Here is a 12,826-nt window from a genome sequence, read left to right on the forward strand (position 1 = left end):
GGCTCGAGCCCTTCAAAGGCTGGCCCTATAGGGTTGAGCTGGCCCTTTTTGCCAGCTCTACTTAACTCCCTAGTCTCTACTATGAGTTGTAGTGATAAATAAGGGAGCACATGCAGAGCTCATCAGGGGTGACTTTTAAAACAATTTGAACTATCTAAACTTAACTATTTTTTATTTTTTTATTTTTTAAAACAAAAATTTATAAAATTTTAAATAAATATATTTATTATTAACATGTATCATTCATATTTAATTAGATCAATCTAAATTTAATATTAATTTTTTTATATTTTTTTAATAAATTGATGATATAGATTTAATCTGAACTATTTTGAATTTGACAACATAACAAGTTAAAAATTTTGAATCTAAACAATATAAACTAAATTTGTATGGTTAATTTATCAAAAATTATAAAAGAATTAATATTAAATTTGAACTTACTTGATTAAATATGAATGATACATGTTAATAATAAATATATTTATTTTAAATTTTATAAATGTTTATTTAAAAAATAAACAATAAAAAAGTAGTTTAATCTGAATAATTCAAATTACATCTGGGACGATCCAGATTGTTTTAGGGTGATTCCTGATGAGCACCGGATAATAGCGTAAATTCTTTTTCACGCCATCTCACCGTCCACTTTCACAAGGCCAACTGGCCAACCATGACACGAATTTACATTATTGCCAACATAAAATATTCAACTTATAACAACTGCTACTGCTAGCTGAGTCACTAACGCTAAAAATTGTTTTTACATGTTTTATTGAAATTTCTGTAGTCTTTTATTTCTTTGCTAGTTATTCGGTCACACATTTTAATACTAAAAAATGGGTCTAATTTTTTTAAATTAAAATTATTATCTACCTCATGCATTAAAGGAAAAAAAAAAATTAGCTCTTTATATGGGGAAGCCCAAAAATTTGCGAGTGGAAGACGTTGATCCAAACGTAAATTTCAGTCTACATTAACGTTGACGCGACGAAATTCAACAATTTTCACTAGTCAAACTTATATGACACGTGTAATTCTATCGAACAATTCGACCAAAAAAAGCAATTCTGTCAAACAAATTGAGAAAATATTATTCCTCAAATAGAAACAGAAGTCAGTTTTGTTGACGGCCTTCATTCACATTTCTGTTTTTGGACTTGAGAAACTACAACGATCATTCGTCAAAAAAAAAAAAATCCGTCAAACCGATAAAACATGGAAGACAACAATTATTATAGCAAACATCGTACGATGCTTATGAAAACCTTCCGAAAGTGTGGGAGCTATATATCTCTCGCTAACAAGACCTGGTTACTATAAAACCCTCAGGCTCTCATGATGTATCACCATTTCTCAATAAATTAAACTTGTTTATATATAATTTAGGGGGCAAAAATTCAGAAGAACAGAAATAATGGCTCGTCGATCTGTTTCGTGTTTGATCATCATGGTTTTGTGTTTCTCCCTCCTCCTCCATCCTGCTCTCGCAAAAGGCAAAGGCAAGAAACACAAGAAAAAGCATCCCAAAGACGAACCCGTAACCCTAACGCCGCCAGCTGACGATCTATCGCCGCCCAAGCCCGACTCCCCGGGACACCACCACGACAAGAAGAAGAAACACGACTCGGAATCTGATGTTATGCCATCACTATCTCCGGCCGTCAAAGACCTCGTTACCAAGTCTCTTAGCTTGTCACAACCACCGAGCACGGCCCCATCACCGTCTGAGCAACCCCTCACGCCTCCACCGGCGGTCTCACCGGCACCACTGGTCTCCGGGTCCATTGCCTTGATTGTAAAATCCAACAAAGGGAAGTCCTTCACCGACCACATCTGTGATCTGGCCGGAAACCCTAAACAGTGCGAAAAGATCCTGGAGGGCAAGGACGAGAAGTACATGGCCTCGCTGCCGGCGGGCACCACCTCATTGCTGTCCATAGAGCTGTCAGCGGCGGTTGCTTCGAAGGCCGTGCTTTACATGTCGGACAAGATGACGAGCGATAGCATCGATCCATCGGAGACGACGTGCGTAGAGAATTACCAAGAAGCCATTGTTGGTTTCACTGGGGGTTATGCAAATTTCACGGTAGATCCTACGACGGCGAAACAGAGCCTTAATGATGCTGATGTTAAGATTGGATTGTGCGAAACCAGTCTGGCCTCAGGAGAGCCCAAGGGTTTTCTTCCTCTCATGGAGGACACCAACAAGCTGTTGAGAGCTTTGATTCAGTTGGTGTTAAAGGAGTTTCCTCATTAATTAACTTCATCATCTCATATATATGATCATGGATATATTTATATTTGTGATTCGATTAAGGTTTTATCAATGTTGGAATTTATAATTAGTTTCCGACAACTCGAGCCAAAACTGAGCCTCATTTAATATGTTGAGACATGGTCCAGAAGGTGTTTTCTTTTTGCTGTATTCTTCATTTTGTGTGAAGAACAATGTGATTCTTATAAAATGGATATTGTTAGAATCCTATAAGAAACAATAGTTATCATGGCCTGAATCAGGCACTGGAAGACTAGTTCTCAATCATGAACGTAGGATACTAATCGGCCATGTATATAAAACATGCTGCCATGCCACCATTCTTTTTAGCTGACATTCGAAGTTTTAATATACAAATTAAATGATACAATACAATTAATGTGTCAATTCTTTTTTTTAAAATTAAGTTCAATATACGAAAAAAAGTGTTTAGTTACATAATCACGATCGACTATACAATTTATGGGTGGCTTCTAAATCCTTTCTTTGTTTTTTTTTTTTTGGTGGTATACTGATCTCCATTTATATATAGTAATGTTGTGTTTGTAACATCCCAATATAAATTTTAATAGTTAATTTGGGTTAATAAAAAATTAAAAAAAATAAATAATTTTAAAAAAAATAAAAATAAAAAAAATAATAATAAAATAATATTATTAAATTATTATTATAATAAAAAAAAGGTGTAAAAACAAGAAAGAAAGGAAGAAGAAGAAGAAAACGAATTTGCTTCGTCCGCCGCCTCAACAGTAACAGTAATAAAATAATAAGAAGAAGAAGAGAGAGAAAATAATTAAAAAAATGTGGGACCCACTGAATTTTTATAAAAACTCACCTGTTCCTTCATTTCTTCATTCCTTCTTTCGTGCGTGAGCTTCGGCAGAGAGAGCATCTGTGAGCCAAATTCACCGGTGCAGGGTTTTAAGGTAAGAGTTTTTAATAGGATATTTAGGATGTGATTTTAAGCTTTTCAAGACTAAGTAAGTGTTCTAAAATTTTTTCTTAGTCATCCTTTTTCTTTTGTTTCTGAGTTTGTAGTGGTAGAAAATTTAAGATTTGGAAGAGGGATGAATTTATGTTGAATAAATATGGTTTTTGAGGTTGTTAGTAGTATAATAAATATTCTAGAGTATAAATTTATTGGTGATCTTTGAATTTGTGGCTTATAGATCAAATTCTAGACTAGATCTGAAAATATATGTTGATTTATTGAGGTTTAGATGATTATTTGGGATGAGAAATGAATTATTATGGCTATAGGATTATGATTCTAAACTAGAGACTCAATTTTTAATTTTTGGGTATTTTAGGTACGAATTTATAAAATAAAAAGAAAATTTTGATAATAGAAATTAGTTTAAAATTTGATTTTTAGATTATTAATGTTTATTAATAATTAAAAGAGGAGTTAAAAATTATACTTAATAGTATTAACTATAGATTTGTATTAAGATTGAGATTAGGAATTATGTTATATTTTTAATTCTATTATTAGAATTATTTTATTAGTTTCAAAAATTGAAACTAATATTTATAAATAATATGTTATTTGTAGATTGTATTACTGGTGAAGATTGTGGTGAGAGAGAAATTTTAAGGAATAATTTATTGAAAAAGCCACAAGGTAACCATGCTTTTAATTTGTGATTAGTGTTACTTCTTGTTAATTGGGTGATTATTGAGAAAATTATAAATTTTGTAATATTATATAATTGTGCAATATTATTATAAATTTATTTGATTATTGTGGGAGGTGTTAGGAAATTTGCTATTATTGTTGTATTTATGTGCCACGTGGTACGCCCCTATTGAAGCTCAATAGGTGGTTTGTAAGGGCTCGGGCTAATCTACCTTTGGCCGGGTAATTTAGTACCGAGTGAGGGCTACGGCTCGAGGTTAATGGAGGGATATAAGGATGGTTGTTTGTGTTTATTATAATATTTCTTATATTTGTTGGAATTATATTATTTTTAATTCTCACTTAGTAAGCACACACTTAACTGTTTGTATACACTATCATAAATTGGCTTTGGTTACTGGGACTTTTGAGTCTCATTATGTGGTTAACAATTTTCAGGAGAAGAGCCACGAGTGACACGTGGAGGAGTCCCAGAGGCTTAGTGGTATAGATCCACTGTCTCTTTTGGGTATTTAATTTATGATTTATAATGTATTATATTGCCAATATTAGGGCTTTTTGTTTATTGTCAATTATATGAATATATAAATATAATCATGCCTTTCAAACTATTTCTATTTTTAGTACAATTTGGATGACTGTAATTTTAATATTTGGTTTACTTTGGATTGGTTAAAATGGCATGATTATAAGGCCAAATAACTGGCTTGTGTTGAAAATTTATTAAATTGCTTATTTTACTTGTTGGGAGTATAAGGATGGACAAATGTGATTTAGTTTACTTGTTGGGAGTATAAGGATGGACAAATGTGATTTAGCCTAATGGCATGTGGGAGGTAAAAATTTATCTGAAATGTTAATTATAAAATATTTTATATTGAAATTATTGATATAAAAATGTGTTGGGTGGCTGTAACCCAACTATAGTTGAGTTAAATTATTTTTAAAAAAAAAATTTTAGTGTGTTACAGTGTTTGGATAGAGAATTGATTTTTTTTTTAGTATACCAATCCCTTTTGAACTATATACGTAAATCTGAAATGTTTTAATGGTCATGTTAGCCATCAATAGGCGATGTCAAGTGGGCGTTGATTTGAAGACCATTTTACAGTGAAGACCAGCTTCAAAAGACTTAAATGAACACTTGAAAAGAAAAAAAACACTAAATACAACAAAACACAATCTTTGGGCCACGGGGCCAGATTGATAGTAGTGTCTGTGGAGGACCAAAAATTAATTGGTGATACGTCCTTTACAGATCGTTTTTCACTCGTTCTCTTGTTACGCATGTTGATGTGAGTTTTATTAGCTTCGGGTTTGAGGCCAAGTGTCAACGCTTTTGAAAAAGGTTAGGCGTGTTTGAAATTATTTTATTTTAGTGTTACGAGAATTGTTATTTTGTAGAATATATTTTGAGGAAAAAATAATAAATGGTTCTTGTATTCTCCCTTATTATCAAAAATAATAATCTCAAAATATATAAAAATTGTTTTTATTTTTTTATTCTCAAAAATAATATTTATTTTTTTTATCTTCCAAAATACTTTCTAAAAACACTTTAACAAATATATTTTTTTTCTCAAAAACAAAACTTTTTTTAAAATAGACTGCCAAACAAGCCCTTAATCTCTAGGGACACCAAATTGTCTGTATCAAACAGTACAAGGTGGTAAAAGAAAAAAGAAAAAATTATAATCAAAGACTACTAGAGACAATTAATTGTACTATAATTGTACTGCAAGACGAACTAATTTTAATATTACTCAACAGAACCAAATGATCTACTTTTGATGTGAAAAGACAAAAGTACCCTTCATATGTGTATTATATACTTTTTTAACAAATCCCTATTCAAGAAAAAAACAAATCTCATTTTCATTTTAGCAATAATCAATTCCATTATTAATAATTCCAAAAAACTAACTTAATAATGAAAAGAAACAAGCATTGTGATTCAGTAAACAAGTCTTTATTCAAGAAAAAACAAGTCTAATTTTTATTTTAACAATAATTAGTTTTCCTATTAATAACTTCAAAAAATTAACTTGATAATAAGAGAAATAAATGTTATAATCCAATGAACAAGTCTTCATTTGCCAAAAAAAAAAATCTCATTTTCATTCTAACAACAGTCAATTTCTTTATTAACAACTCAAAAATTAATTTGGTAGAAAAATTATTGTAATCTAGTAAACAAGTCTTTATTTAAAAAAAAAAACAAATCTCATTCTTATTTTAACATTAACCAATTCCCCATCACAATAGATATATATCAAGAGTAGTTTTATTTTTTCAAAACAAAATTTAATTATATTTAAATCATTTAATCCTGCACAATAATATTAGAATCATTTGCTCTTGCAATGTAATTATCTTTAATAATCCTTGATTGTAATTTTCCAAAAAAAAAAAGTCTAACTCTTGCAATGTAATTAATTATCTTTAATAATCCTTGATTGTAATTTTCCAAAAAAAAAATTCTAAAAATACCACTTCATATCAACAGCTTGAATGAAACCATTTTCACATAGTACCAAGTTTGTACAGAGCCTAAAACTCAGTATGTAGGGACATTTTTAGTATTTTCACAACTGGTTATTTACACAAAGAATATAGCCAGCAGTGTAGATACCATCCACATATTAAACCGTAGGGGGAAAAAACTATCGAACAAATAAAAACTCATTTCTATGCATTCCCAAGAAAGGGAAAAAAAAAAAAAGCCAGAGGATTAACACAGTGGTTGACTCAGATTTTGCACCCAGATTTTCCTATCAATTCAAATTCCATTTGATCCACAAACTCTGACCAATGAGTTTCCTCTCCCTCCTCTTACAATATCCAAGCAAATCCCACATCATCCCTATTGATGGCATGCAAACATCAGAAAAACAAAACCGCAAGTCATTGGCGCACCTCCTTAGAAGCAACATAGCTTCTGCTTTCTGTGACATTTGAACTGGCAAGGACCTCTGGTGACATTTCCCAGCTCCCACTTCTCCTTCCCCAACTTGAGTGCCTAGCATCACATCGAATTGTCCGAGATCGGTAATCTGACTCCAAACTCGAATCAGCCTCCGAGTTGTTAAGTGGAGGTTCATTGCTCCCTCTACTGCGAACATCCTCATCAATTTCTTCAATATTCCGACGCTGTGATATCTTCAATAGATCTTCACCAATGTCTAGATCATCTTCAACTTTAGGACGTGGACATCCACCCAGGTCTTCAGGCTCAGGTTCCCCGCTACTGACTTGAGGGGGCGGCCTCTGAACCTCCTCTTGTACAATGGCTCGGAAATTGTTTCTCGAGGGCTTAACTTTAGTGCAAAATACTTCCAGAAAGTTATTGAAAAAACCACGATTATAAACATTGACCCTGTTGTCAGCTCTGTAACGAAAGTTTTCATAGGTAGTCTGCGGAAAAAAGGGGTAATAATCTAGGTGATCAAAATATTCTTGTAATGACCTAGTGATCAATTTTCAGCAGCAACCCATGCAATCACATGCAATATGGATTATAAAAAATGATGCATCCTACTACACATCCACTCGACACAGCACTCAAAAGATATGCTGGAAATGTGATGACGACATCTCTCTCTCTCTCTCTCTCTCTATATATATATATATATGCATGACAATTTCATAATTACAAGTGAAGATCATCTTCCGTCACTAAGTAGACAGCTTGATTTTAGGCTACCATTACCGCATGAAATGCTGTGAAAACATTTGAGATTTCGATGTGGATAAACTATTTAAATCAATTAAGTATTAGGGGCTATTTCATGAATTAAGAGTTTACTATCACGAAGCTATTTCTGAATTCCAACTAAAGGTGGAAATATTAACTCCATGGTGATAAATCCTTCGCAAAGTAAAAAGCTAATCGGAAGATACATTAAACAGTAATTAATGAAAAAGGGTATGAAAGAAAGAAATGTAAGAAAGAGATTTGACCTGATTAGAGCCTATAAGGTATAAATGAAAACCAGTCAGCCCACCAACAAACCACAGAGCGATGAAACAATAAATCATTAGTATCACTGATGCAGGGGATTCCTTCATTGCCTTCCAAACTGTGCCATCGGCATGATCCATGAGAACCTTAATATAGAAAGCTGAGATGGAAAAAACATATATGCATAGAATGGTCGCTGAAGATACAAATAGAAAGAAGTAACGGTAGTTCCTCTGCACACAGGAAAAGCCAAAGAAAGTACTATAAGAGGAAAAAGAAAAACAGCAACTATACATAACATCAATAGAAAAGAAAACAATGATCATAAAAATCAATTGTCATAATAGTCAGTTATTATACCAATCCAATGCATTGGCCAACCCAAGGGCAATGGTGATCAAAACGCTCAACACAGTTGTTGCAAATGGAACAATGTGAACAGCGTGGAGGACGATACAGCATACAAGTTTCACAGTACTTCACCCTTACAGGAAGGCCATTGACCATTACTTCTTTGGTTCGAGGGAACTGAAGAGTTGGTGTTTGTCGGCCCCCAACATCAGCAGACACTGAAGAATCATAACGAAACTCCTCCTCTGGTGGATTAGAATTCCTTGGAATAATGCCCGGATCACGTGATGAAGTAAGAAAGAGAAGAACTAGAACCTGTAAACATATACTATAGGGATTATGTTGTGTCAAACACTATGAGACCAGACAAAGGTTAGGAAGGGAAATCAATCATGATATGAAAATTTCACTCAAGCCACCCCTCCACCTTATTTTGATAAAATTTGAAAATTATTGACAAGAAAGGAAAGAAAAGAAAGAAAAAGGCAGCAAAAATAGAAGCATTAAGCCCAGATCTAGAGTCATTGACATTAATTCATAACAGGCTCTGATGATTGGTGGATACTGGGTAAAAATATAGCTCAAAGGCATTCTGCATTGCCTCTGAATGGAAAGAGTTCAGCTTTCCACCATAAATTAGGGTCTCAAGCATGGCAGCATAGCGGAACATTAAGAGGGCACCAGCTCTTCCCACTTGGTGAAGCTTGCTGGGCTTTGCACTGGCTCTCTCAGTCATGATTTCTTTTTGTCTCTTCTCTCTTGCTTATTTGAATATCTGTTCAAATCCTTCCCACTTTTAGAGATCTTTCATCCTCATACTCTCATAGCATTTGGGATCAACTCCTTGATGGTTAAATGAAAGTAGTTTCTTTTATTGAATCATTTTCTTTTCTTCCTGTACTTGCTATGAAGGGTAAAAAATTCAATCATACAGATGTTCAGGAGAAAACAAAGTATTAGTTATCAATGGTGAGCAAAATCCCTGGCACAAACTGTCAACTTACAAGTTTCAAGGATGAGGGAGAACGGCAGTTTAGGGAGATGAGTGGAAAACTAACAGAGGAACCTTGATAATATAATTGAAATTAAGCCAAGTGTTTCTTTAATCAATTTTTTTTTATAAAAAAAAAAAGAACAGAGCTACTCCAAAACACAGTAACTAAAACATTTGAACCATGAATGTATAACAAACAGGATCCAGCCATGCATATGGCAAGGATAGACACATCAAAAGCTGACTAGAAAAGAATGAGGGGAAAAAGGTTCACAAAACTTACCCAAATGGTAAAGAGAATAGCCATAACTAGAATAGCAAATCCTGCATTATACGATGAAAATTCATGCCGAAGATGCCACGCTACAAATACACAAAAGATGATCACTGGAACAATAATCAGCAACAAGGTGGCAAGAAGGGATCGAACATCAGGCCCAAATATCAACCTCCCTCGACAAATGAACTTCTGCATATGATTAGGAGAAGAGTTAGAAGTAAAATAAGAGTTAACACTTAGACAGAATTAATAGGGCAGAATTTAGTATAGAGCATGTTGATTAGTAAGAGACAAAAGAAGGCATGAAAAATACTAAAGGCAATATAGAAGAGATCATGTTTACATCTTATAGAAATCCATGGATGATAAGCTACTATGCTCCTGAACATGCAATAAATTATTGAAATATGCTAACGTCATTAGAAGAGGAAGTATCAGAAGTTACAAGGAAAGTCTCACAAAAGCTAAAGCAGTAAATTATACCTATCATCTAAAGGCTAAACCAATTTTTTTACTTCAGAATAAAACATATTTCCTAATTAATGCAAACTTGAAATTAAAAATAGATTTAATGAAATAAAAATAAAGAACAAAGTCAAGAATATTTTCTTTTTGAAGTTTCTTCTTTTTTTCTTTTTTGTTGTCCATGTCCCTTGGAGTTTGGATAACAAAACTGAAACCTATGTTTTTCAACATATAAGAAGGCACAGATCCCAGCTATATCACTTTAATGCAAAAACCCACAAAGAAGGGGTGGAGTAGCAGGCATATTGTGAACAGTATTGTCAATGGGCAACTATTGCAGAAGGTCAACCTTTAGTGAGTGCCCAACAATGGTTTTAGTCTCTAACATGCCTTTTATACAAAAGGCCTGTAAAACAGTGAACAGAAATTAATTTAATTTAACTAGTAGAACCTGCTAGGATTGAAACACCGATCACTCAGTCAAAGAGGCTTTAGTTGTCAGGGAACATTTATCCTCAAAAACTTAAGCATTGGACACACACCTAGGAATGATTCTATCTCTAACAGACTTATAATATTTATGAATACCGCATCAACAGCCCATATTCAAACAAAAGTAACCCAACTGTCAACATATATCCAAAAGCACTTAATGGGAACATAGAAAGTTTATCATGTTCTAACTAAGCCGTTAATACATCCTAAGCCTTATATCAATTTTCTTTCCACCTTAAATACTTTATTCCACCACAAGTCTCTTGAAATTATACCAAGTTACATATCATAGCATGGGCATCTCCATGTTTCGTGATCCTACTCATAATTAAGCTAAAATATCCGAACCAATAACAGAAATTAACAAAAAATACATCATATCTCAATCATTCATTAATCTATTTTCAAACTTTAAAGTTAATCTGTCAGAACCCAGAAGAGTTGTTTCACCAAGGGAATACAAAATTGTTCATCATAACTTTTCTAAATATAGAATTAAATAACATATATATCACATGATTCATCTGTCTCTTCGCTTTTCAAATCCACAAGAGAAAAGCCATTTTTTTCAGTTGCCGAGAGTCCAAACATATTACATGAACATACGCAAGAAATCTCAAACATGAGGCCTATAACCTGTATTTACACTTATTTGTAAAATTAAACACCAAAAGGTTATAAAAAATAGTTTCAAGATAGACATGAAAAGGTGCTATCTATGATTATTTTACAAGCTACTGAATAAGGATTTCTTCTTTAAGAAGCAAAACAATCATCAAGAGGAGCAGACAAAATATGACAATAACTCAAACTCTCCGCAACCTTAACTTCTTAAGTTTCATAAACCTTCTGATAAACCCACTCAAAAAAAAAAAAAAAAAACTCGATAACAATGTCTAGTGAAACAAGAAAAACATCAGATTAGTCGAGTTCAATATAGTAGATACTTATTTGACCAGCAGACAGGGCAACTTGCCAAGGTAAGCCTAACAATTGCATCTAAGGACTGCTTCTGAATCTCTGATTCTCAGTAAAAAGGTGAAACAACCTAGCTAAGTAGAAAAATGGCTGCAACCAAGATCAATACTTGATCATAGATAGTATAAAATCCAATGGCCAAATTAAATGTTATGTCCAAGTCCAACCAATTCCTCCCACGAAACCACTATTGAAGGTTCGTCTGACAGGAAGTAAGGCAGAACATAGGACCCCAAACCCGCCGTACACAAACAAACACAATGAACGGGCAGAGGAAGAGAACTGCTAATCCAAAGTAGTAAATCCCACAAAATGTAGATCTCACTTCAGTAGCTTAACATGTCCAATGTACGATCGCGGAATCATCGTTCAAGTTAAAACTTTCTGTCTTCACTTCCATACTTAAGCAACGAAAACAGCCTTAAACTCAGACCACACTTAAGCTTTTAGCATCATGCAAAAACACCTAATCTATAAGGAACCACAACCTTTCCCCGTCAACAAATAAAGAGCATCCCCAGAAGGCATGTAAAGTATCAAAAGTCTAATTTGCGAAGAAGAGGAAGAAGCAGGTGAAATAAACATTACATTACTTCCTTTCCAGACTTCGTACACGCGCTTTGCCATGAAGATTCCTACGCAATCTTCACACTATGCAGGGAAAGAGCCAAAGAGCCCAAACTCGCAACAAATGTTCATCTCATGTCGCATTCGCGCATTCAGAAAACAGCCCCCCAATAGAACTCCAACAGAATCAGAGTCCAATTGGTGAGGGACTATCCTCAATGAAGCGATTGAAGAGCGAAATCCAAAGGCTACGATGCGAGAAGAAAAAGGAAAATGAAGGGGCTCCGGAGAAACGTGACAAAAAGCCTCAAAACGATGAGAGAGAAAGGTGTGATCTCAAGATGGCGGTTTTTGATTCTGAGTTTGGAATTAGCAAGCATGCTTTTTGTTCGCCAAGGAATGTTTAAGGGGAAATCTTCCCTGCGCCGATATATAGCGCAAACGAATACTATTGCAGAAGAAGAACCCTTCCATCTCACGTCACTGTCACCTCCCAATCCATCCTCAAGTGAATCCCCAGGCAAAAAAATTGCATTCATGGGAAATTACCCATTTGCCATCCAATTTGTGATCGAAATCTGTCTGCCACGTCGGCATCTCGGTGGGACCAATTCGTAAGTGGCACGATCCCAACGGTTATGATAGAGAAAGTGCGTCCTCTATCACCGGGTTCAGGTTTGTGCGTGAAATTGTTATTATGTTTTCTTTGTTGCTGATTCAAAACTTAAAAGGAGGGGAATCCAATAATAACAGTCCTCCATTTTAAGAGCAGTGGTGCCGGGAAACCAAAAGGCATGGGCAAGTAATAAAAAGGCCAA

At 34.1% G+C, this 12,826-nt stretch overlaps 1 protein-coding gene across 2 annotated transcripts; it reads right to left on the reverse strand.

The window, feature by feature from the left end:
• Positions 1-6,395: 6,395 nt before the first annotated feature.
• Positions 6,396-12,510, reverse strand: LOC129293579 (protein S-acyltransferase 8-like). Of its 2 annotated transcripts, none has more exons than XM_054931612.1 (5): positions 12,030-12,510; positions 9,507-9,692; positions 8,239-8,544; positions 7,878-8,111; positions 6,396-7,331 (listed from the first exon to the last, which is right to left on the reverse strand). In XM_054931612.1, the coding sequence occupies exons 1-5, from the start codon at positions 12,066-12,068 to the stop codon at positions 6,822-6,824; spliced, it is 1,275 nt and encodes a 424-aa protein (XP_054787587.1). In that variant the 5' UTR covers positions 12,069-12,510; the 3' UTR covers positions 6,396-6,821. The 2 variants fall into 2 exon arrangements, with proteins under 2 accessions (XP_054787587.1, XP_054787588.1); XM_054931613.1 differs by having other exon boundaries at positions 12,035-12,509.
• Positions 12,511-12,826: the final 316 nt, after the last annotated feature.

Source organism: Prosopis cineraria, unplaced genomic scaffold (assembly GCF_029017545.1).
Source record: "Prosopis cineraria cultivar Desert tree isolate PC_DT_omini unplaced genomic scaffold, ASM2901754v1 PC14, whole genome shotgun sequence".
Taxonomy (NCBI): domain Eukaryota; kingdom Viridiplantae; phylum Streptophyta; class Magnoliopsida; order Fabales; family Fabaceae; genus Prosopis; species Prosopis cineraria.